The sequence below is a fragment of the Eptesicus fuscus genome, chromosome 1 (genome assembly GCF_027574615.1).
Source record: "Eptesicus fuscus isolate TK198812 chromosome 1, DD_ASM_mEF_20220401, whole genome shotgun sequence".
NCBI classification, from domain to species: Eukaryota; Metazoa; Chordata; class Mammalia; order Chiroptera; family Vespertilionidae; genus Eptesicus; species Eptesicus fuscus.
In genome coordinates this window covers 29,391,553-29,419,301 of record NC_072473.1, presented here as the reverse complement: position 1 = coordinate 29,419,301, position 27,749 = coordinate 29,391,553, and the positions used below count along the sequence as shown (strand labels likewise).

Sequence of the window (27,749 nt, the reverse complement as noted above, 5' to 3'; positions counted from 1 at the left end):
TTTAAGAGGAATTACTTGCGTCTCCAGTAGCCTCAATGTCACTGAATCACAATTCCCGCTGGTTTTTACAGCCCATAGTTGTAAGGATTTCTCTTCTCAACCCTGGAACCCTGGGCTAGTGGTCTGGTATGGGGCTGGGACCTCTTGCTCCTCATGGGAGGCCTCTGAAGCCAAGATATCTCTATCAATTAAAAACACACCACAAGTGGGTTCCAGACCAGAGCATTCCATGCCTCTGTCCCTCCTACCAGTTTTACTTCTTTAGTTGTAGAACTTCCATTCAGCTAGATTTCAGGCAGTTCTGGATGATGATTGCTCTGATTTTTTATTGTAATTTTAATGTAGTGTGGGAGGCAGCGGCAGCGAGTACCAGCATTTACCTATGCTGCCATCTTGGTTCTTGCCAAGACCCCCATTTTTGGATTAGAGATTGACTTTGACACAAGGGGTATTGAAATAGTGCTTAGGAGGATGTAGATTCTCAGAGCTGGCATAGGAGTCAATGAGTAGGTATAAAGGTGGCAGAGATTCTAGTAGGTAGTTTTCTTAAATAAATTTTAAATCTTCAGGAAGAATATCAATTGGCCCTGAAAATGCTTCCTTAAAAATGTTCAGCTCTAGAAACTGTTTGGGTAAATGTGGCACTTGAGAGCAAAAGTATAAAAATATTCAAGCTTTTTGACTCATAAATTAATTGACTTTAAGGAAATAGTTCAAATGAATGTTGTTGTTATGGTGTAATAATAGTAAAAATATTGAAATTAACTCAATGTCCGATGTTTAATACATTTTAGTACATTAAACTCACTAGACTACTAAGTAGCCATTCCACTTAGTAAATATGATACCTGAAGCAACATGACAGAGTTTTTACAATGTTAAAATAAGTATCTCCATGAACAAAGCCTGGAAGGGAACTCAAGGAATTGAAAATAAGTACAATGTTTAATGTTAAGAATATGAGCCTGATTTCTTTTTACTTTTTTGTTTGTTTGTTTTTTGTTTGTTTGTTTCAGTAAATGCACATATTCTACAGAGTGCCCAAGATTCCCAGGCTAAAACTTCGCCACAAAACAGCATCAATGTTTCAGGCAGTATATGGGATAGTCAACCAGGTAGAGATGTTAATGTCACAATACCAGCATGGGAATGAGAGCTGAACCACTGACCCCTAGATGAATGAGCCAAATCAAGCATATAGATGGAACTGTCCACACAACCACTTTGTTTTCTAAAGCCAGACTATCTGCAACCAAAGAGACTAGAATTAAACCCAGTACCCCTCTGTTTAAAGACATTTCCTTAAAAGTATGTGAGGGGAAATAATTCTGTGATTGTTTTCTATATGGTTTAAGCAATGGTTCCATCCTCATAGTATGCTAAGTGCCAAGTGAAATATCTATACCACTGTAGATCACTGCCATAATATAGTAGTCTGCATAATATAGTAGTCTGCACATTATTTCACTCTCTAGCATGGATGAGTAAAGGAAAGTACAATTTTAAATTGGGGGCCATGGTTTTATATTTTATCCAGATTATTCTGTACAAAAGCCTGATATGTGTGAAGAGATTAGCCTTTTGAGGGCTGGACCTGAGTACAAAATAACTGATCATTTTGTCTCTTAAATATTTTTGAATTTTATCATGCTCTTAAAAATGAGTGTATTCTGTTTGAATGAACAGCAACTGTTCTTCATTAAAACATAGCACATGTATTTCAGAGGGTTGAAGCCAGTAGTGTTCAGTTAATGGCCTTCAACAGATAAATGCTTTCAAAAGCTATTCATTATGATTCCAGATTTGTTTAGACTACCTGTAAGACAAGTGCCCCTACATTATTAGTGAGAGTTATTTAGTCTTTTCCGAAGCAGCTTAAATCCAAGACTATTGAAAGCTTTGAAAATCATCATGACTTACAATGCTTAATAATATTTTAATAAGTAATATTAATAATTATAATCCTAAAAAGGAATTTTAACCAGCCTTTTCATGTAATGTTGTCAAATTACAGTCTATTCATATGAATGTTTTTTTAGGTGGAAGTGAATGCTCATGGGATAAGGATAAGATGCAGTCTCCTCTTGCTGCTCCTGGTCCTCAACATGGAATTACTCATGCAGCTCTGGTTAGCCAGCCAGGCCTTGGGGGTGCTCCTACCCTCAATCCACTGCAGCAGAACCATCTGCTGACCAATAGTAAGTATACTATCCTCCAAAAACTTGGTGTATTGAAAAAAATGGAAACCTTGGGCCAGTAGGGCTAGTCTATTTCTCTTCAATAGGGTTTTTAAATTTTAAGTCAGAAGGGTAGACAAAGACGAATTTATTTGGAAAAGGGTAAGGTTTAGCAATGCTTTTGTGGTACCATAGTGAGCATTCTGGATCCTTAACCCAGTGAAAGTGTAGGGTTTATAGAGTTGAGACAGATTGAATGGTCATGTAATAGAGTAAAATACGTGCTACGTGTAGCAGAGTGGTTAAGAATGTTGTCTATGGTCATGTAAACTTGGGTTTAAATTCCACATATTTTGAATTCCACATCACTTTTTTATTTTGGAGAAGTCAGCTAACTTTTCCAAGTGTAATTGTCCACAATTTAAAAGTAGAAATAAAAATTTACCCACTCATTAGAAGATTTTTATGAGGCTAACAATAATAAAGGAAGTGCTGCTGGCAGTAAAGTACTGTATTACTATTATTATTACTCAGTAATCAAACTATTGCTTATGTATACAAATTCTGCTTTAGATGCTGTTTTTAGAAATGTCAGAGACAGAATTATTGCTGTAGGAAAGCAGGTCGTATGTACATTGCTTGACTAAAATCCTACACTTTTTACAAATAGGAAATTTGCGAGAAGGGGTCCATTAATTTTTCCCTAAGACTTGTGTTCTCTCACTAAAACCTAGGATTAAGACAATGAAGGAATTATGAGATATTTTAATATGCACCAAATCTTAATGAAATTCATCAGCTATTAAGCATAATAAAAGTTATGGTGTCTTACTATAAAAAAGGGAGAATCTCAAGACTGAAATCTCCCATAAAAATGGAACGTTAATTAAGCAAAGGAAAACAAAATTAATGCCAGGAAAGTTATAAATATGTTACAAGAAGTCAAAAAAGGACTGACTAAGGTAGACATGTCATAAAGGAGAGAAGTTTAGAGGGCTTCTGGTTTATGGTTTGACATGTAGAGCTTAGAAGTTGTCACTCCTGTCCTCATAACAATAAAAAAAATGGAATCAACAACTCTTAAATCCATCTCAGGTTGAGTTCACAGGGCCTAGCTATCCCCCAAACAGGAAATATAGGCAGATGCAGAGAATGATAGCATATAGGGAACAATAGCAGCAGCTGGACATGTTAGAGCATTTAAAGAGTAATTGAGTGATTCCTGGAGACTCAATGTGAAAATAGCTTGAAAGGTACTTAGGGAGTCCCTACACTTTCATGATTTATACCTCCAGGAGGGGAATCCCATCAGGTTTTCAAAGTGAAGACCTGAGAAAATCCCCTTTATGATTCTGGCAGCGGGTGCGGGGGGGCCAGGAGGAGGCGGGGGAGAAGGGGAGGAAAATTAACTATATCAAAGTATTCCCAGTGTGTTATCTACTTCTTAAAAAAGGCCTACCCTCAAAGGAAATAATTTTATCCAGACTAATTGGTATTATCAGAGCCTTGCTGACCTAGGGAAATGGATATACTAAACTCCAGAATCCTGTAGCAATTGATGTGAGGGGAGGGAATTACACAGCCCCAACCCCTGTAGCCTTCCACATGTGAAAAGAGAATCACACAACTCTAGGTCCGTCTAGCCTTTCTGTATCACCTAAAAAGGAAAATGTTGAATAGCACTTGTGAAAGTTATAGCGTTAAGGACACAGACTCTCTAAGAGACTGAGACTAATAATAAAATTATAAAATGCTTATCCTCCCTACACATTTTACCATCTCCACAATATGACTCTGTATAATAATAGTGAATTAAAATGGAAACCTCAGGTTCTATTTAATATGGATTCTCTATGGAAAATGAAAAACAGTGGTGGGGGAAGGCTATTACAGCTATTAATACAACAGCTACAGCAAACAGGAAACACAGACTATCAGCCAGATAACCATAAAACCTTACACTAAAGGCCTGTATATCTCAGTTACCTTTCCTCACTACATCATTATTGGCTGTAAACAAAAAAATTAAAAATTATAGAAAGGCAAAAAAATCACACAGTCTGAAGAGATAAAGCAATCATTTAAACCAAAATTAGAGCAGATATTCAAATTATCAAACCTAGAATTTAATTTAACAATAATAAATATACCGATAGAATGAAAAAAAAACTAGGAAATATACAAAAACAGATGAAATTTAAAGGTGGAAATTCCAAGAATAAAAAGAACATTTTGTAAATAAAAAATTGTCCAACAGCTTTCTCAAGATAACAGCGTTGGATAATCGCTGCCTAACAAAACCACACCAAAATTTATAACTAAAATATAGAATAAAAATCATTCAAAACTACCTGAAATCTAGCTGAACGGAAGTCCTACAACTAGGGAACTAAAGAAGAAGCACGTGGAGACTGATAGGAGGGAAGGCGACGTGGGACATAATTTTGAACTGGCTGATCCCACACCCACATGTGGCAGTTTAAAATCAGGAGGGATATCTTAGCTGTGGAGACTTCCTGTGAAGAGCAAGGGTTCCCTACCCCACACCACCCCCCCATCCCAGGTTTCTAGTGCCAGGAAGTGAACTCCTCACAGCTTTGGTTTCTAAAAAACAGTGAGGATTGTGGCTGAGTGACACAGAGGCTGCAGGAGTCCCAGGCAGTTCATCTTACACAAAACCACTCCCTCTGAGTTCCAGTGCTTGAGCAGCAGCTTGAAAGGAACCTGGGACATTCAGGGAGGAACTAGCTTGCCTGGAGTCAAGGCAAGAGCTGGAGGGGCAGCTTTCCCCCAGACAGAAGTGCTAGCAGAGGCTAGTGTTCCTTTGCTGAGTCCTTCCCCCCACAGAGCCGATAGGCTGCCATATCTTAATCTCCATCAACCTGGCTCACACTTTTCAACCCACCCTGATGATGTCCTGAAATTCCACCCCTGCCTAATTATAGGCTCATTTAAGCCATTTCCAGTGGCTTTTCCATACAACTGGTCTCTCTTGTTGGACTTTCCTAAAATCTCCAAAACAAGCATCATGTGGTGTCAGCATGCTTCTTATATCCCAACAAGTTGCCCCGGGCCCAGCACTGGTGGCAGCACAGCCAGGTTCAGAGCTTGTTCTCTCCTGGGTACTTCCAAGATCAATATAAGCAGCAGCCAATTGCATATTACCTTGTAATTCATGCTGGGTGGCCCCAGTCAGGGCACAAACAGAAGCTTACTTTGCACCTTCCAGGAGGCCCCAGAGACAGTCCACCTAGTGGTCAACTTCAACCTGAGTTCATTTGCCAGATTACAAATGATCAAAGTCCAGGAGTAACACACTCAAGGGGAAGACTCAGTGAGCACCAAGGCGCAACTGAAGCAAATTCTGTACCACAGGATCGGCTCCTGCACAGCATCTCTTCTGCTGTAATCATACCCAATCCCTACAACCAATTGGCCTGTATGTCAACCCCTCCCAGTAGTCCAAATTCAATCAAGGCTCAACTATAATAAGACAGTGCACACACCTCACACTGGGGCACACACTGGAGTGCCCAGCTCAGGTGACTGGGGAGGCTGAGCCACAAGTCCTATAGGATACCCACTACACAAGGTGACTGTACAAAGTCTAGGAGACATAGAAAATGTACATAACATATAGTAACAAACACTGGTAAGTAGCCAAAATTTGGAGAGAAAAAAATGTCACAAATGAGAGAAAAGGAGAAATCTCCAGAAAAAAAGAACTAAATGGAATGGAAGCAAGAAAACTACCAGATAGAGAGTTCAAAACAATAGTTATAAGAATTCTAAAGGAACCTAACGATACCTTCAAGGAACTTAGTGAGAATGTCAAGGAACTCAGTGAGAATATTAAAAACATAAACAAGGACCAGTCAGAAATGAAGCTAATTGAAAAAATAATAATTTACAGGTACTCAATAGTAGAATACAGGACTTCAAGAATTTGAAATATGAGGAAACAAAATACACCCAATCAGGAGAGAGAGAAAAAAAAAGAATCCCAAAATATAAACATAGTATAAGGAGCCTCTGGGAAAACTTCAAGTGTTCCAACATTTGCATCAAAGGCGTGCTGGAAGGAGAAGATAGGGAGCATGAAATTGAAAACCTAGTTGAAGAAATAATGACAGAAAACTTCCCTTACCTGGTGAAATAAATAGTCCTACAAGTCCAGGAAGCACAGAGAATCCCAAACAAGATGAACCCAAAGAGGCCCATACCAAGATACATCATAATTAAAATGCCAAAGTTTAAAGACAAAGATAAAATCTTAAAAGTAGCAAGAAAAAAGCAGTTAGTTACCTATAAGGGAGCGCCCATACAACTATCAGCTGATTTCTCAACAGAAACTTTGCAGGCCAGAAGGGAGTACCAGCAAATATATATTCCAAGTGATAGAAGGCAAAGACCTACAACCAAGATTACTCTTCCCAGCAAAGCTATCATTTAGAATTGAAGGTCAGATAAATAATTTCACAGACAAGAAAAAGCTAAAAGAGTTTTCATGACCAAACTAGTATTATATGCAATGTTAAAGGGTCTTCTTTAAGAAGAAGATTAAGAAGAAAAAAAGATTTAAAAATATTAATAATACAATGGCAATAAATACATAACTATCAGCAATTGAATCTAACAATAAAAATAAATGAACACAGAATCTAATGAACAAAATAAATAAAGTAGAGCCAGAGGCAGGGAAAAGACTGATGAATCGAATCTCAGAGGGAAGGGGGAGGGGCGAGGACAGATTAACCAAAAATTTACATACATACATGCATTATCCATGCACACAAACAATAAATAGAATGGTGAAGGCCTATGGCAGGGTGGGATCTGGGTGGAAGGAGGCAATGGGGGACAAAAGGAGGGACATCTATAATACTCTCACAATTAAGAGTTAAAAAATAAATATAATATTTCTGAAAAAAAATTGCCCAAAAAATGATCAATGCTTTTTATGTGCCCATCAGTACACTGGACATGTTTTAGCAAATAATTTTTAACTTTGTAGATATGTCAATCAAAAGTCCCAACTGAAAAACCAAGCAAAAAATATGAATGAAAACAAAAAAAAAAGAACAGAATATCCAAGAACTATGTGGCAATTACAAAAGGTGTAGTATAAAATATGTAATGGGGATACCAGAACAAGAATAAGAATATGTAACAGAAAAACTATTTAAAGTAATAATGACTTACCCTTGCTGGTGTGGCTCAATTGGATGGGCATCGTCCCATGCACAGAATGGTTGCGAGTTTGATTCCCTGTCAGGGCACATGCCCCAGTTACAGGCTTGATCCCTGGTGGAAGACTTGCAGGAGGCAGCCAATTGATATTCTGCTCTCACATTATGTTTCTCTCTCTCTCTGTCCCTTTCCCTTCTCTCTCTAAAAAATCAATTTAAAAATCTTTTTTTAAAAATAAAGTAACAATAACTCAAAATTTCCCCAAAATTAACAAGATATATTAAATCACAGATACAGGAGACTCAGAAAACATTAACATATATCCATAGCTATAGCTATATGGATGGATAGATAGACATAGATCTATCTATCTTTATATAGATTATAGTCAAACTGGGAAATGAAAAACAAGGAGAATATCTTGAAAGAAGACAGAGAGAGAAAAACCTTCCTTACCCATATAGGAACAAAGATAATAATCACATTGTACTTATCTTCAGAAACCAAGTAAGCAAGAATAGAGTGATATGAAATATGTAGTGTTGAAAGAAAAAATACCCACCAACCTATAATTCTGTATCCAGTGAAATTTATTTTTTAAAGTAAATAAGAAATATATTTTCAGTCAAATAAAAGCTGAGGAAATTTGTAACTGTACCAGTTGATCTGCCCTGTACTAAATGTTAAAAGAATGTCTTCAGAGAGAAGGACAATGATATAGGTCAGAAACTTAGATATACATAAAGAGAGGAAGAGTGTTACAGAATGAATACATTAAAGTAAAACTACAACTCAAAAAGTCTGAATCAGAAAGAAAAAAAATATGAATAAACCAATTACTGGTAAGGAAATTTAATCAATAATAAAAAACATCTCAAATGAGAAAAGCCCAGGAACATATGGCTTCAATAGTGAATTTTACCATATATTTAAAAAATAATTAACACCAATAATTCTCAAACTCTTCAAAAAATTGAAAGGAGGGGACATTCCCAAACTCATTTTATGAAGCAAGCATTATCCTGATATTAATATCAGAAAAAGATACAACTGGAAAAAAATAAACCAATATTCCTGAAAAATACACATATAATTTTTTTAATAAAATACCAGCAAATTGAATTCAGCAGCACATTAAAAATTTATCCAAGGAATGCAAGGATGGTTCAGCATATGCAAATCAATGTGATACTTTACATTAACTGAATGAAAGAAAAGAATCATTTGATCATTTCAATAAACACATAAAAGTCATTTGACAAAGTTCAACATCTATTCTTGATTATAACTCTTTACAAATTAGTCATAGAAGGAACAAATTTCAACATAATGAAGACCATATGTGACAAACCCACAGCTAATGTATTCAATGGTGAAATGTGGAAAGATTTTTCTCTAAGGTCAGGAACAAGACAAAGGTGCCCACTCTTATCACTGCTATTCAATGTAGTACTGGAAGTCCTAGCTAGAGCAATTAGACAAGAAAGTATTATAATTGAAAAGGTAGAAGTGAAATTATTTTATATTGCAGATGACATGATTTTCTTTTTTTTAAATTATCTTTATTGTTGAAAGTATTACAGATGTCCCTGTTTTCCCCTTGGTTTTTTTTTTTGTTATTTTTATTTATTTATTTTTTATTTTATTTTTTTTATTGAGGTATTATATGTGTACATATCTTACCATTACCCTCCCCCACCCCACACCCATTCATGCCCTCACCCCCCAGAGTTTTGAGTCCATTGTTTATGCTTATATGCATGCATACAAGTCCTTCGTTTGATTTCATAACTCCCCCACCTCTCCCTAACTTTCCCCCTGTAGTTTGAAAGTCTGTTTGATGCTTTACTGTCTCTGTATCTATCTTTTTGTTCATCACTTTATAATGTTCTTTACTATCCATAAATGAGTGAGATCATGTGGTATTTTTCTTTCATTGACTGGCTTATTTCACTTAGCATTATGTTCTCCAATGTTTTCCCCCTGTTGACTCCCTGCACCCTATCCTGCCCCCTCCTCAGCCCTTCAGTGCATATATGCACATAAATTCTTTGGCTAATCTCTTCCAGCCTCCTCCACTTCCCTCTGAAATACTTCCATTTCTTGCATGTTTCAATGTCTCTGAGTCTATTCATCAGTTTATTTTGTTCATTAGATTTCACATATAAGTGAGATCATGTGATACTTGTCTTTCTCTGACTGGCTTACTTCACTTAGCATAATACTTTCCAGGTCCCTCTATGCTGTCTGAAAGGGTAAGATATTCTTATTTTTTACAGCTGCATAGCAATTCATTATGTAAATGCACCACAGTTTGTTTGTTTTTTATCCATTCATTTATTGGTTGGCACTTGGTCTGTTTCCAGATCTTAGCTATTGTAAATAAGTCTGCTATGAGCATAGGAGTGCATATAACATAATGACATGATTTTAAAAAATGATTTTCTATATTTTCTACATTGAGCTTACCAAGGGATTCAATAAAATTATAGTATACAAAATTAACATACAAAAATCAATAGTTTCTATATGCTAATAACAAATTATCTGAAAAATATATTACAGAAATTAATTCCATTTATAATAGCACCAAAATAATAAAATACTTAGGAATAAATTTAGCTAAAGAGGTGAAATATCTCTACCCTGAAAACTGTAAATCACTGATGAAACAAAATGAAAAAGACAAATAAGTGGAAAAGTATCCCGTATACATTGATTGGAAAAGTTAGTATGATTAAAATGTCAATACTACCTGAAGCCATCTATAGATTCAATGCACTCTCTATCAAGATTTTAATGGCATTTATTACAGAATTAGAAAAAAACACTCCTGAAATATATATGGAATCACAAAGACCTTGAATAGACAAATATATACTGAGAAATAAGAGCAAAGTAGGACGCATCACATTTCCTGATTTCAAGTTACACTCTTAAGCAATAGTCATCAAAAGAGTATGGTACTAGCATATAAACAGACAAATAGACAAGTGGAATAGAATCAAGAGTCCAGAAATAAATACAGGCAAATATGTTCAACTGATATTTGACAAGGAAGCTAAGAATACTCAATGGAGAAAATATCTCTTTAATAACTGGTGTTAGAAATATTGAATATTCACATATGAAAGAATAAAAATTGATCCCAATTTCACACCACTCATATAATTTATCTCAAAATGGATCAAAAATTTAAATATTACACCTAATATCATGGAACTCCTAGAAGAAAACATAGAGGCAAAAATATCCTTGACATAGATCTTGGAAATAACATTTTGGAAATCACACCTAAAGCACAAGCTACAAAATAAACAATGGGCCTACATCAAACTAAAAATCTCCTGCACAACAAAAGAAACCATCAACAAAATGAAAGGACAATCTATGGAATGTGGAAAAATATTGACAAGACATATTTTTTATAAGGACTTAATATCCAAAAATGTATAAAGAACTCATATAACTCAATATCCTCATTTTAAAATTGTCAAAGAACTGAATAGACATTTCTCCAAAAATTATATATGAAAGTCCAAGTACATGAAGAGATACTCCACATCACTAGTAATTAAGATTATGCAAATTTAAAAAGAATGAGATATTATCTCAATTTGTTAAATGGCCATCATCAAAAAGACAAGGGATACCAAATGCTGGCATGGATGTGGAGAATGGGAAACCTTGTGCACTGTTGATGGGATTGAAAATTGGTACAGCCACTATGAAAAACAATGTGGAGAATCCTCAAAAAATTAAAATAATACAACCAGATGATCGAGCAATTCTATTTCTGGGACTATATCCAAAGGTAACAAAAACATTAACTCAAAAACATATCTGCACCTTCATGTTCATATAAGCATTATTTACAAAAGCTCAGACATGGAAAAACCCTAATTGTTCATCAATGATTCAATGGATAAAGAGGTCATAGCACACCCCCGCCACACACACACACACACACACACACACACACACACACACACACACTGGAATATTATTCAGCCATTAAAAAACAGGGAGATATTACCATTTGTAATAACAGGAATGGACATTGAAAGCATTATGATAAGTGAAATAAGAAAGAAAAATACTGTATGATCTATATGACATCACTTATATATGGAATCTGAAAAAATATTATATAAAAAGACATCAGAATTGTGGTTACCAGAAGTGGAGGTAAAAGAGGAGGAATTGGAGGAAGGTGGTCAAAAGGTACAAACTTCCAGTTATAAAATGAATAAGTAAGGATGTAATGTACAATTTGATGACTATTGTTTACAGTGCTGTATAATATATATGGGAAAGTTGTTAAGAGAGTAAATGCTAAGTGTTCTCATCACAAGGACAACTTTTTTCCTCTTTTCTTCTTTCTTTTCTTTTTACTGTATTTATATGAGTAGGTGGATGTTAGCTGAACTGATTTTGGTAATCATTTCACAATATATATAAACCAAACCATCATGTTGTATGCCTTAAACTTACAGAGTGATGTATGCCAATTATTTCTTAATAAAACTGGGGAGAAATTTTTTTATATATATATACGAGAGGCCTGATGCACAAAATTTGTGCAAGGGGCTCGGCCCTCACAGGCCCAGCTGCCTCGGACCTCGTGGCCCCGGCTGCCTCATAGCCCCATGATCCTGCCCCCCGCCCACTGGTCATTCCAGAAGGTAGTTACGAAAGTTCATTCCAGAAGGTCATTTCTGAAGGTTGTTCTGCTGTCTGGTCTAATTAGCATATTAGCTCTTTATTATATAAGATTTTTATTGATGTCAGAGAGGAAGAGAGAGGGAGAGAGTGATAGAAACATCAATGATGAGTGAGAGACATCAATTTGTTGCCTCCTGCATGCATCGCAACCAGGGACATGGATGGAGCCTGCAACCTAGGTACATGCCCTGGGCCAGAATAGAACGTGGGACCCTTCAGTCCCAAGGCAGATGCTCTATCCACTGAGATAAACCAGCTAAGGTGGGGGGAAAGTTTTCAAAATTAAAAACAATTAAGGTATATCCTATCTAATAAAAGAGTAATATGCAAATTAACCCAACCAAGATGTCTGCAGCCACAGAGCAAGCAGGAGGCTTGGGTTTCCCCGGCAATGGAGGAAGCCAAGCTTCCTGCACACCCTGGACCTCCCAGGCCTCTGCTCAAGGCTACAAAGTTTCAATTATAGAAGATAAATAAATCCCAACAAAAATGGCTGTGGTCATGGAGCGAACAGGAGGTTTGGGTTTCCCCAGCAATGGAGGAAGCCAAGCTTCCTGCACACCCTCGCCAGCCCAGGCCTCTGCTCAAGGCTACAAAGTTTCAATTATAGAAGATAAGTAAATCCCAGATACCAGGGCCTCTGCTTGGGTCACCGGGGGCCATGGCCGGCCTGCAAACCACCACAGGCCCCTCGTCCAGGCCACTCCACACCCCAAGGGAACCCCCACCCTGATCCAGGACACCCTTCAGGGCAAACCAACTGGCCCCCACCTGTGCACCAGGCCTATATCCTATCTAATAAAAGAGTAATGTGCAAATTGACCATCATTCCAACACACAAGATGGCTACTGCCATGTGGACACAAGATGGCCACCACAAGATTGCCAGCAGGGGAGGGCAGTTGGGAGGGATCAGGCCTGCAGAGGAGGGAAGTTTGGAGGGACCAGGCCTGCAAGGGAGGGCAATTGGGGGCAATCAAGCATGCAGGGGAGAGCACTTGGGGAGGGGACCAGGCCTGTAGGGAGGGCAGTTAGGGGCAAACAGGCTGGCAGGGGAGCAGTTAGGCATCAATAAGGCTGGCAGGGGAATGGTTAGGGGGTGATCAGGCTGGCAGGCAGAAGCAGTTAGGGGCAATCAGGAAGGCAGGCAGGTGAGCAGTTGGGAGCCAGCAGACCTGGATTGTGAGAGGGATGTCCAACTGCCCATTTAGGCCCAATCTTACCGGGATGAGGCCTAAATGGGCAGTCGGACATTCCTCGAGGGGTCCCAGATTGTAGAGAGTGCAGGCTGAGCTGAGGGACACACACCCCCGTGCACAAATTTCATGCACCAGGCCTCTAGTAATATATATTTTTCTTATTCTAAATTAATCTAACAAATACAATTCTGTCCAAAATAATAATAACAACAATGTATTGAATGATTGTACCTTATTGATGAATGGTATGACAGCAACATTATAAGGAACAGGAGGGAAGAATTAGAAAATACTCTGCTCTAAGGCACTTGAACTGCACATGAAGGGGTATAATGTTATTTAAAAGTGGGTTTACATAAGTTGTAAATGTATACTGACAACTCCAGGAAAACCACTTAAATATTTTAAAGGAAGCATAATTAATATGATAAGAGACAACAGAAAAAGGAATCATATAAAATGCTCACTTAACACTAGAGAAAGTAACAAAGGTGTGGAAGACAATATTTTTTTAAGAAGGACAGTGAATAGGAAACAATAACAATTATGATAGTTCCTTATCCAATTATAAGTAATCACTTTAAATATGATGGTACTAAATATACCAACTAAAAGCATAGATTGTCCCATGTGCTCAAGTGACCTGTGATGTTGATGTCTCTGCCATTATTTAAATGCAACATACAGGCCTGCAAGTGTGGTTCAGTAGTTGGGAATTGACCTGTGAACTAGGAGCTCACAGTTCTAGCCCTGGTTGCTGGCTCAATCCCCAGTGTGGGGCATGCAGGAGGCAGCTGATCAATGATTTTATCTCATCATTGATGTTTATATCTCTTTCGCTCCCTTTCTCTTTGAGATCAGTAAAAAATATTAAATAAATAAATAAGTGCAACATACATCTTTCTATATAATAAAAGGCTAATATGCAAATAGACCAAACTGAGGAACAACTGAACAACAGGTTGCTATGATGTGTGCTGACCACTAGGGAGCACACGCATAACATGGCAGGTGTTGGCAACGGGTGGCAGAGCGTAGAATATGGTGGGCGTCAGCTATGGTGGGATGGTAGATCAGGTGTGCAGGGGCTCCAGACCAAGGTGGGGCACTGCTTGCTGTCATCAGGGTGAACCTCTGGTGGTTACTGAAAATTCTTTGCTCCCATGTGCCACGGTCCCGCCCGGTGCTTGCACCTGCTGCTGGTGCCTGCCCCGCTTGCACCCACTGCCGGCACAGGAGCCACCACGTGTACCTGCTGATGGCGCCAAGCGATCAGCACCAGTGCTGGGCAGAGGTGCGAGTGGAAGCTGCCAGCTCGATCACCCCTGAGGGATTCTCCACTTTCCCCTGCTCCTGAGGGCCAATTGGGGAAGCAGCTGCTGCTTGCACCGACTGCCAGCGCCAGCCCTGCTCACACCTGCTGCTGGCGCCGACCCAATAGCTCTATGCTATCAGTGGGTGTGAGCGGAGCCAGTGCTGTCAGAGCGTGGGAGTGGGGATAGGGCTGCCTGCAGATAGGGGACTGGGAGCCACAGCGGAAGGGGCCAGATGGGGGTAGAGAGGATATGCCAAGACCCACCCCTATGTCCACTGTTCCTTTCAAGGTGCACAAATTTGTGCACTGGGCCCATTCTATATAATAAAGAGGGTATATGCAAATTGACCATCACAGCATCACAAAGATGGTGGCCCTCACAGCAAAGGCGGGGGTTTCTGTAACACAAGATGGCAGCACCCACTGTGGAGGCAGGGTTTCCATAACACAAGATGGCTGCACCCAGAGTGGAGGCCGAATTCCCATAATGAGCCTTAACGAGCAATCAGCAGGGACCTGAGGCTGCGTAGCGCTGGGCCGGGACAGAGGATCTGCGGTTACACCCACTACCCGGTGGGGCTTGACAGGGGACCTCAGGCCACACTTCCTGCCTAGCAGGGTTTGACCAGGGACCTCAGGCAGTGCCCCCCCCCCCCAGCACCGGGCTGGGGAACCTGACGTTGTGTCCCCTGCCCAGTGCCAGGCAGGGGGACCTCAAGCCACGCCCCCTACCCAGCAGGGCTTGACAGGAGACCTCAGGCCATGCCTCCTGCCCCAGCACTGGGCCAGGGGACCTGAGGCTGCATCCCTACTCAGCACCAGGATGGGGGCCTGAGGCTGCGCCCCCCACCTGGCGGGGCTTGACAAGGGTAGGGCCAGCCGAGTCTGGATCTAGCCCAATGGGGGTGTGGCTGGCTGGGTCTGGGTCTCCAATGATTTTGAGTTGCCATGGTTGGGTGGGGACTTTACTCTGGGTCCTGTGACACGCCCCAGACTCTGACAGGAGGAAGATTTTCATATACATTTTACTAATTTTCTTTCATCTCTGACACTTCTATTATAGAGAAAGGGCAAATAGCAATATTAAAATATTTTCTCTAATTAATCCCCTTTGAATATGCATGAATTTCATGCACTAGTCCACTAGTCCTATCTAATAAAGAGGGGATATGCTAATTGACAATCACACCCTCACAAAGATGGTGGCACCAACAGCCAATAAGGAGGGAATATACTAATTGCCTGCCACGCCCTCAAAAATGGTGGCGTCCACAGCCACAAGATAGCAGCACTGAGTCCCCTCAGCTCTGCATGCATGCCTCCGGTGTCCCCAAGTCCTCTCAGCCCCCCAGCCACCCAGGGTCGGCCCAGGGTACAGGCAAGCCTCAGATGGCAGCTTCCCAGCCAACATCCGAGGTGCATGCAAGCCTTGGATGGTGGCTTCCCAGCTGCCCAAGGCTGCCCAAGGCTCAGGTAACCAGGGCCGGCCGAGGCTTGCGCTGCCGGCAGTGGCAGCAGCAGAGGTATGATGGGGCGTTGCCTTCCCCTGACGGCTGGGCTGCCTCACGCCCCTGAGGGCTCCCAGACTGTGAGAGGGGGCAAGCCGGGCTGAGGGACCCCCTGCTCCAGTGCATAAATTTTCATGCACCAGGCCTCCTCTAGTAGTATATATATAAAAGCCTAAGCAACCTTTATGACTGAACGACCAGAATGACTGGTCACTGTGACACACACTGACCACCAGGGGGCAGACATTCAATACAGGAGATGCCCCCCGGTGGTCAGTGCACTCCTATGACCAACCTCCCGTAGCTCCTCCCTCCCACAGCCAGCCAACCTCCCACAGCTCCTCCCCCCAGGCCAACCAACCTCCTGCAGCCCCTCCCCTTGGCTAGCCAACCTCCTGCGGCACCTCCCCACATCTGGCTAGTCCCCCAATCAGCCCTGATCATTGAACCTCAGAAGGAAGGCAGGGTAAGGTGAGGGGTGGGGTAAGAGATCAAAGCAAAAGGACTTGTATGCATGCATATAAGCATAACCAATGGACACATACAGTAAGCTGGTGATGGCTTGTGCTGGGGGGAAGGAGCTGGCAGGGAGAGGTCAATGGGGGAAAAGGAAACCTATGTAATACTTTCAACAATAAAGAATATAAATAAATAAAAAAGAAAGAAAATGAAATAGAGAAGCAACAGCATGGGAGAAAATTTTTGTGAAACATATATTTGATAAAGGACTGATAATAAAATTGCAAAACCTCTTAAAAGTCAACACTAAGAAATAATAAATAAATAAAAATTAGCCAAATTTATAAATTGAAATTATAAATAGATACCTCTTCAAATAAGATACACAGATGGCAAGTAATCATATGAAAATATGCTCATCATATGTCATTAATTAACTGAAAAGAAAAACAACTTACCCCTACACCTATTGGAGTAGTGAATATTCAAAAATCCTTCAACATCAATTGCTGGTAAAGATTAAGAGCAACAGGACTCTCACTTATTGCTGGTGGGAATGCAAAAATGGTACAGCCTCATTGTAAACTTCTTGGCCGTTTCTCACAAAGCAGAAATAGTTTCCCCTATTTATTCAAATGAGTTGAAAACTTATGTCCACACAAAAATTTACGTACCAAAGTTTACAGCAACATTATTCAAAATTGCTAAAAGTTTAAAGCAACAAATATGTTTTTCAAAGGCAAATGAGTTAACAAATTGTGGTACGTTCATACTATGGAACACTAGTTAGTAAAAAAATCAAATTAGCTATAAAGATTTGAAAAGGCTTGGATTAAACTTTATTGCATTTTGTTAAGTGAAACAAAGCCAGACTGAAAAGACTAAATAGTGTATGATTCCACCTATATGGCATTCAAGAAAAGGCAAATGCAGAGTGACAGTAAAAGCCAAGGGTAAGAAAGGAGGGATGAATAGGTGGAGCATCTAGGATTTTAGAGCATTGGAATTATTCTATGTGATACTGTAATATATATAAGTACTTTAGGTATATACATGATATTATGCATTTGAAAAAAGCTGTAGAATCTGAAATGCAAAGAATGAACCATAATGCAAACTATGAACTGTATTTAATAATCTATCAATGTTCAGACCTCAATTGTAGGAAATATAGCACACTGTTACAGATATTAATAAGAGGGGAAACTGCTGGTGGAGAGGAAATAGTTTCTGTAATTTCTGATTTTGGGGGGTAATTCTAAAACTGCTCTACAAAGAAAGTCTATATTTTTTTAAGGTGGCAAACATTTACCATATCCCCCCAAATAGGGTTAGAGAGGTAGATTCCAGAGATAGGCATGGACAGACAAGAATGAATGTTAAGGCAAATTAAAACTGTAAAGAGCTGCACATAGGAGAGTGAGGCCAGAGTGTAGTATACATAGATAAATAAATTGAGATATAAAAGCTAGAAAAGTAATTTAACATGAAACTAAAGTACTTATATATTTTATTCTGGAGACAGCAAGTAGCCACTGAAAGTCTTAAAATTGACTTGGAAAGGCAAATGAAACAGCATAGGAAAACCAACCAGGAAGACAGAGTACCAATCAGGTATGATGGAATTGGTGCCTGACTGTAGGAATGGCAAGATATTACACAGGTCAACATGACTTGGAAATTGAATTAATGTGGTATTTTAGAGGAAGGATTAGAGCATTACTGAAGTTTTTAGCCTTTATGGCTAGGAAGAAGTGATGTGATGAACTTACATAAAAGTTATAGGAGTTGTTGACAGGAAAAAGATGAGATATTTTGGTAATTTTAAAAAAGAATTTATTTTCATTACCATACTAAAAAAAAGTATGTATATTTATGCCATTTGACTAAATGAGCCAGATTTCTGGAATGTTGTGTACTATTGATGGCTCTCAATTTAATGTTTTCATCTTTGGGGAAAAGGTTGACTTACATAACTCAATATTTGCATATGCTTTGCATGTGCAAATCAAGTGGGGTCACTGCTCAAGTGTACTGTAATGTAAATATTATCTTAGAGTAGTGGTCGGCAAACTCCTTAGTCAACAGAGTCAACAGAGCCAAATATCAACAGTACAACGATTGAAATTTCTTTTGAGAGCCAAATTTTTTAAACTTAAACTTCTTCTAACACCACTTCTTCAAAATAGACTCACCCAGGCCATGGTATTTTGTGGAAGATCCACACTCAAGGGGCCAAAAAGCCACATGTGGCTCGCTAGCCACAGTTTGCCGACCACGGTCTTAGAGTACAGGGTAGTAAAGTCAAATGACGGTTAGTTATTGCAGGTCATGATCTGAAAGTGTGACTTTTAAGTCCTTCATGGTCATTTGAATTGTTGGATGAATTAGATTTTAAAAGTGTCAATGGGCTATTATAATTGTAGTTTGCATTTAGTTTGCCTGTCAATTGGACTTTAAGTAGACTTATGCCTTAATACAGCCAGATGGTGTCTGGATGATGCTGAAAATATTTACAGAATAAGGAAAAATTATTACACTGTTAAGGAAAGTGTAAATTGAATAAAGGTTTATTTAAACACTAGAGGCCCGGTGCACGAAATTCATGCACTGGGTGGGGGGGGGTCCCTCAGCCCGGCCTGTGCCCTCTCGCAGTCTGGGACCCCTCAGGGGATGTCCACCTGCCGACTTGTGGCTGGATGGCCTTCTGCTGCTGCACAGCCTGCTGCTTGAGCTTCAGCAGCTGCTACACATGCACAGGCTGGACCACTATAGTCTGTCCTGTGAACACCATCAATTGGGAGAGTCAAGTGGGGAGGCAGGCTCACCCTGAGTTCCCTGCACTTCCCTGAGTCACTGAGTTGTTCAGACTGACTGCCTTCTACAGAGAATGGCACTGGGATTGGGCCTAAGCCGGCAGCTGGACAACCCTCTCGCATTCTGGGACCCCTTGGGGGATGTAGCAGTGCGCCAAGTGGCAGGCAACCTGGGAGGAGCTCAAATCGGGGCCAGGCACTGCTCCACTTACACTCATCCTGGCCTGCTGTGCCTGCTGCCATGTCTTGGTAGTGCTGCCGCAGAGTGGGGCGAGGCTCCTGCAGTGGCAGCTGCACTTGCCAGCCATGAGCCTGGCTTCTGGCTAAGAGGCGCTTCCCCTGTGGGAGCACACTGACCACCAGGGGGCAGCTCCTGTGTTGAACATCTGCCCCCTGGTGGTCAGTGCACATCATAGCAACCGGTTGTTCTGGTCATTATGCCATAATGGTTATTTAGGCTTTTATATATATACTAGAGGCCCGATACATGAAGATTCATGCAAGAATGGGTCTTCCTTCCCCTGGCTGCCGGCACCGCCTTCACTCCGGCCCAGAGCTGCCTTTCCACCTTCCCACACTGCCCAGAGGCCCGGAGCGGCTGGGCAGTGTAGGTTGCCTGAATCCTACCCCACCCCTGGCTGCTTGGTGCCTTCGTATGCAAATTAACTCACTATCTTTGTTGGGTTAATTTGCATACTCACTCCTGATTGGCTTGTGAGTGTCGAAAAGAGCATGGTCAATTAGCATCTTTCTCTTATATTAGTGTAGATAGGTTTGAGTGGTTAAAGGAGGCACAGTTGGCTACTTTTCATCTAGAGTTTCATCAATTTGCTACTAAAACACTGAGTACATGTAGAATTTAAGTTTATAATTATCTTGAGTTTATGGTGAATGAGAGACTTATCTAGAAATCTATTTCAGTCATTGATAGTTGCTTATGTTGAGCATGAAGTGAAGGTTTTAGGGGAAAGATAAAGAGTGATTAATGTATTGTATATTATGGGATGTGCAATTATTATAGCAAAGCTGTATGATGGGTAAGGTATAAAATGCATATGCATTTTGGAAGGCTAACTGAAAATAAACTTCTAGTTTAAAAGGGGGTGCAGAAGGGCATTTTGAATTCAGTGTTTACACAGTTTTGAGGCTGCTCTAATAAATTAATAATCACAGGAGAAATGTTTCATAATTAAAAAGTTTGGTTTGATAGATTGCTTCTGAAAAAAGATTTATAGTTTTATAGATAGTAAGTCATAAGTGAAGTGATAGGGTAAAAATTTAAAATACTTTTTAAAAATATTCTTTGGGACCTTGAACCCATAGGGAATACGGAGTATGCTCCCCTTCTTTTATTCCATGCAGAAATTAAGTTTCTAGCTATTTTTTAATCTTTGTGTAATTCTGATAGCAGTTCATTTTGTTGCTATATCTAGCAGAAATATTGATGACTGTTTTAATTTATTAAGATGCTCACATTAGTGTTGTATGAAACCTGTCATATCTAAAAGCATCTTTTTTTTTTCATTGTTCTGCCCTTGAATTATTTTTGTTAATGTCTTTAATTCAGCCATGATTGCTTAACCTAGGAGATGTATCTCAAGTCAATTAACATTATTTCTCCCTTCTAGCCTCCTTTTTGTCCCAAGTATGTGAGTTTTGAATGTTTGTCTGTATTACTGTTACTGTTGATTGAGGAATGCGACTTAGGGGGCCTCTGAATATACTTCCTATGGATTCATTGTTGTTCACTTGCTGTTGTGATATGGGAGGCAAAAAATTAGGGAATAGCAAAGAGGAAAAAAGGATGTTATTAATAGTTTATTATTGTGTGTAGAACCAACATAAATATTGCCAATAATAGAATTTATATAATCTGTAATAGTTTAGAAAAAATTATAAGCAAGGATGTTTTAGAACATATGTTAAAGATTACTGGTTTCTAGGCTTCTGTCCAAAAGAATGCAAGATTACTGTCAGAACAATAGTTTAAAATACATTGTAAAGTCCTATGGTTTCCTTACTGTAGTCATGTTAACATGCATTATGTCAAACTAACTTTCCCTAGCCTCTGGTCAAAAGTGTTTCTTCACAAATCTCAAAGACATAAGTTGTAACTAGACAACTCTTTTAATGTGTTATGTTTTTCATTATGACACATTTGTGGTTACCACTAGTGTAAATGTGACTCATACTTGAGAAATATTCTTTAAAAATTTTAAAATGTATGAAATTATTTTACCTTGCATAAGAAAACAAAAAGAATTTTAGACACTGCTCAAAATATTTTAAATTTATATTAAACTGGAAAACAAGTTGACGTTTGATAGGGGAGTTATTCCTTATTGACAAAGGCTTCAAATTTGAGCTATAGGCATTCATGTTAAAGATTTATAACTACAGGGTAGAACGTATTCCAAGTCTTAATTTCTTCAATAATTCTGAGTCTAGAGAATCTACATCTTGTCTTACCAGGACCACTATTATGTTTTCTGAAGAAAGTATTAAGCTAGAAACTGTGAACACATCAATATATTATAATGATTTAAGAGGTAGTTGTTTCTTTTAGCTAAATAAGAAATAAGGCTTGGCTTAAAGATTTTTGTTTGTGTTTATGGGTAAACAGATTGCATCTTATAAATACTTTGGGAGTGAGAGCAAGAACAATAAATATTAATAAATAGTAGTATGGCCCTAGCTGGTTTGGCTCAGTGGATAGAACCTTGGCCTGCAGACTGAAGGGTCCCAGGTTCAATTCCAGTCAAGGGCACATGCCCAGGTTTTGGGCTCAATCCCCAGTAGGGGGCTGTAGGAGGCAGCCGATCAATGATTCTCTTTTCATCATTGATGTTTCTATCTCTCTTTCACTTTGTTTTCCTCTCTGAAATCAATAAAAATATATTTAAAAAAATAAATAGTAGTATGTGGAATAGGTAGATTTAAAAACTATAAACAATATTCAATCTCATAAGTAATATTAATTGCTCAAAGAGACACTAAAATATAATAAAAGTTGATTTTTAAGAAATCCAACAAGGTAACTTTATTTTTTTGCATCAATTTTGCATATGATTTTGATGTGATTTCCCCTTGTCAAAAATAATTTTACAAATATAATAATTTAGCATGCACTGTCTCTTTTAGGGCTAGATCTGCCATTTATGATGATGCCTCATCCTCTACTTCCAGTCAGCTTACCTCCTGCATCAGTTGCCATGGCAATGAATCAGATGAACCATCTAAATACTATTGCCAACATGGCTGCTGCAGCCCAGATTCACAGCCCACTCTCTAGAGCTGGGGCCTCTGTTATAAAGGTAAGAATCATGATTTAGAAGAGGACAAAGGCATTAATTACATATACATTTTGATAAAATATTAACAATACTACTGAATCTTCAGTAAAAACAAAACTCATTGACTCAGTTGCTTAGCATACAGTATTGATGGGTCTGATTTATGATTAGGCTTGCTGAGGTGTTTGTTTTTTGTTTTATTGTTGCTGTTTGTTTTCATTCCATGATCACAAATCTCACCTTCAATTCAGGATTCCTGTCTTTCAATAATGAGCACAGTGTTTGGGAGGCCTGGCCAGACTAATGACAGAGAAAAGTATGCAAAAACAATTCACATTGCTGGGGTGAAATAAAGTACACTATATATATATATATATATATATATATATATATATATATATATATATATATATATATTGGTATTTTAAAGACAGTTGTGTGGTAGTACATACCATACAGGCCTTGTCGTCAGACAAACTGGAATTTCAATTCTGATTCTGTCTCTTAAGAGCTGAATGACCTTGTATAGACATTTAACCTGCTTGAAAATTTTCCTCAACTGCAAAAATAAAAAAAAAGGTCATAGTATTAATCTGTTCTTCTTATGTAATTGGCTATCTGGAGATAATGTGAGTAAAATATTGACTAAAGCCCAGCCAGCCTGGCTCAGTGGTTGAGGGGAGACCTATGAACCAGAAGGTCACGGTTCGATTCCCAGTTAGGGCACATGCGTGGGTTTTGGGCTGGATCCCCAGTGTGGGGCATGCAGAAGGCAGCCCATCAATGATTCTCTCTCATCATTGATGTTTCTGTCTCTCTCCCTCATCTCTGAAATCAATAAAAAATATTTAAAAATATATATACATATGTTAAAAACTGTGAAACATTAAGCAAATATTTGTGATAATTTAGAACATTATCACAATGATAATGCTGTTTTTCAAAATTTCATAACCACCAGGTAATGAAAATAATCATATTTCATAATCCCTCTTTATGTCTCCTATTAATTTGGCACATGCCCTCTCTCCATGTATCATGTAAACTAGCCTTTTTTTTTTTTAAACTAGCCTTTGTAATATATTTTTTTCTTTATGTGAGCAGATAATGTAAGGGTATATAAGAGCAAAGTTATAGTTAATCAGAGCAACTCATTTATTCTTTATTACGTTATGTATTCTACTTGTAAATTTGTAAATGTCATATTGGGCAATATGGGAAATAGATAAATAAGACATAGTGCCTGACTTCCAGGAATCACAAACTGAATTTGAGACAAACAACAAATACTCATGTAAATTGCACTAACAAAACAAGTATATAGGAATTTGAAGGCGGAAAGAGTATACCTAGTTTGGAGAAGAGAAGGGGCTGGGGGTCACAAAAGGCATTACATTTGATAGATTTGCATTGGGCTTTGCATTATTAATATGTTGTAATAGATGCACATGGGGATAGGAGAGGTGAAGGCAGAAGAAATTTGAGATTCTGGAGATTTTTCTTCAATGTTAAATTAGCTTCCAGTGTTGGGAACTTCTAAAACAATGAATAAATTTTACAACATAAACTTCATAAGAAAGGAAAATAATGATAAATTTATATCAAACTCTCTATATTTCTATGGCTAAGTATTAGTGTGATTCCTATCCTCAGTCTATCCTAACTAATCAGAGCTGTGCTGTTTGAATATTTGATCAGTGCGTAAACCAGGAATCAGAGTTGTCTTCGAGGAAAAAAATCCCCCACAAACATTATTTAAAAGACAAAATAAGTTTCCTATGATTTTGAAACCAGCTGTCTACTAAGTATGTGTGATCCCACACAAAGTAGGAAACTATTAAGTAACAAAGCATGGTTTAATGGAATTGTCATACCTGTTTTGAAATGATGAAAAAATACACTCAATAGAGCCATATTTATGGTTCTTCAAAAGTACATTCAATTAGTTTTCTTAATGACTATTAACTCAGACTGAATCAGCTACGTTTTGGTTGAATATTTGGGACTTTTGACAGCTTTGAGAATTTAATGCAAAGAGGCACTTGGGGTTGCCACTCATGACTTGGATAACCATTGGTGCTGATGATGATGGAAAGGGAAAAGATAATTGTCTTCTCCTTAAATAATCCAAATATTGTTAGTGTATTAAAGCAGTATAACTATAGTTTTGTTTATTGCTGATTTTTTATTTTATATGCAATCTTTATAAAAGGAAAGACAGAACACTTATAAACATAAAATTGGATGCCACTTTTTAAAAGTTGGCATTTGATCACATGCTTAAGTCCTGCAATTACACATATGCTCAAGAAAATTGAATTTTATTTCATATACTTATTTTTAATAAAATCAGTTGAAAACAATATATTTATTTTGCATTCCTTTTGATAAAATTTCTCTTCAAATCTATAGAAGTAGATTTTTATCAGCGGATGGTAGGGAAGTAAAGAAAATTTTTTTTAGCTCAGCCAGCGTAGCTCAGTGGTTGAGCATCGACCTATGAACAAGGAGATCATGGTTCCATTCCAGGTGAGGGCACATGCCCTGGTTGCGGGCTTTATCTCCAGTGTGGGGCATACCGATCAATGATTCTTTCTCATCATTGCTGTTTCAATCTCTCCCTCTCCCTTCCTCTCTGAAATCAATGAAAATATATTTTAAAAAAAAAGAAAAGAAAAAATATTTTTAAAATAGTTATTCAGTGAATAGTGAGAGGCTTGTATCATAGTTACCAAGTTTTGTTTGTTTTTGCTAGGGCGCTATTGTATAATGGTAACATTATTAGTTTTAAAATAATAATTCACAGGAAATACTATGATAAAAATCTAATTGACAAATGGGTGTTAATATGTTAAAAGTTTCACTCTTTCTTTCAAGAACAGTTAACATGATAGTAGTTATATGACACCCAACTGTAAGGGCAGAAATTTCACACTTCTGTTGATGTATATTTCAAAAGAAATTTGTTTTGGTGTGCTTATTCATGAATCACAGTTTTAAAGTTCAATCTATTAGAATCCCACAGGCATTAGGCAAAACTATGTATTGAATCTTTGTCATACACTACTATTTGTAGGATAAAAAAACATTCAAACAAAAACACTTTTTTATTCTATTTACATTTACAGATTGTTTTTGATACTATCAATTTGGCATTAAAAAAAAAACCCCAGGTACTTAAATTAGTATTAGGCATTGTTTTACAAAAATATTTTAATTGAAGTCACCGGATATTTTATATTTACTATTTGAAGATAAACTATTCTTCTAAAATATGAATGTTCAGAAGTTTACCATTTGATATTTAGAAGGAAATGTCATAATTATGAAATTTTACTTATTTCTGATGAACCTACTGTGGAAATTTCTCTTGTTTAAGCCATCTAGTTTATGGTATTTTGTTAACATCCCCCTGAGTCACCATAATTTTAGAGGCTGGGAAGTCCAAGATCAAGGTGCCTGCTAATTCCGTTCCTGTTGAGAGCTCTCTTGTTGGTTTGTGGATGGCTACCTTCTCACCATGTCTTCACATGACAAAGAGAAAAGGGGAGGAACAAATCACTTTCTTGCCTCTTCTTATAAAGACACTAATTCTGTCATGAGGGCTCCACCATCATGACGAATTACCACTCAAAAGCCTCATCATCAAATACTATCACATTAAGTATCAGGGTTTCAACATACAAATTTTGGGGAGACAGACATTCTGTCCATTGCATATACAATCCAATGTGATTATAGTGTCACCTGGGCCAACATTTCTATAGTGAAAGGGCTGTTCATATTTCCATTATATATCTCTATTTTCCTCAATTTAAAACAGCTACAGAAAAACAAATCTACATCAAAAACTTGAAATACACAGTAAGAGATTAGGACACATTATCAAAAAATTCCAAAAATATGTCTTTAGTTTTATTAAAATTTATGAAATTTCACCAAAGGTTATACCAAACTTTTTATTAAATTCTTATTGTCTGCATACCTTTTATTTTTTAAAATATATTTTTATTGATTTCAGAGAGAAAGAGAGATTGAAACACCAATGATGAGAAATAATCATTGATCAGCTGCCTCCTACATGCCCCACACTTGGGATTGAGCCTGCAACTTGGGCATGTGCTCTGATGAGGAATCTAACTGTGACCTTCTACTTGATAGGTCGATGCTCAACCAGTGAGCCACACTGGCCAGGCCCTTTTATTTATTTTTTGAACTTTGAAGTAAACTTTTCCTCATTTTCATATCATTTTAAACAGTCCCTAGCAATAAAAAAACAACAACAAAACACTCTGATACTGAAACAAGATTTCAGAATCCATCTAAACACCTTCTCCTCTTCGTTAGCATAGTTTGATGCCTTTGCTTTGTCACTGATCATGAGACTGTGACCACAATTCCTTTTGAAGCTGGTCTTGCAGTATGTGCTTTAAATATTAGGACTATATGATAGAGGATATCAAGTTAGTGAATGACTGGCTATATAAGTCATAATTAATTTCCAGCATTGAGCATTTCTCATCAAATGAACTGGGAGCAACTGTTTTGATATTTTATTTTCTGCAAAATTGATCTCACTTTCTTTATACTTTATTCTATGTTTGCATTTATTTGAATTAATTCTATATCAGAAAACTGGTCTGGCCAGTATGGTTCAGTGGTTGAGCATCAAACTACAAATCAGGAGGTTGCAGTTCGATTCCTGGCTAGGGCACGTGCCTGAGTTGTGGGGTCAATCCTCGGTGTGGAGTGTGCAGGAGGCAGTCAGGCAGAGGGTTTAGGGGCAATCAGGCAGGCAGGCAGAAGGAGTTAGGGGTGATCAGGCAGGCAGACAGAGTGGTTAGGGGCAATCAGGCAGGCAGGCAGAGGGGTTAGGGGCGATCAAGCAGGCAGGTGAGCAGTTAGGGGCATCAGGCAGGCAAATGAGCAGTTAGGGGCATCAGACAGGCAGGCAAGTGGTTAGGGACAATCAGGCAAGCAGGCAGGTGAGCAGTTAGGATCCAGCAGTCCCAGATTGCGAGAGGGATGTCCGACTGCCAGTTTAAGCCCAATCTCGGCAGTCAGACA

At 38.4% G+C, this 27,749-nt stretch overlaps 1 protein-coding gene across 1 annotated transcript in view; it reads left to right on the top strand.

Moving 5' to 3' along the window:
- DACH2 (dachshund family transcription factor 2) overlaps window positions 1-27,749 on the top strand; it is an 829,176-nt gene that overhangs the window by 630,701 nt on the left and 170,726 nt on the right. Inside the window, exons 5-6 of the mRNA XM_054720954.1 lie at window positions 2,040-2,198; window positions 22,531-22,703. Coding sequence (XP_054576929.1) covers window positions 2,040-2,198; window positions 22,531-22,703 — 332 coding nt within the window. The remainder of the gene's footprint in view (window positions 1-2,039; window positions 2,199-22,530; window positions 22,704-27,749) is intronic.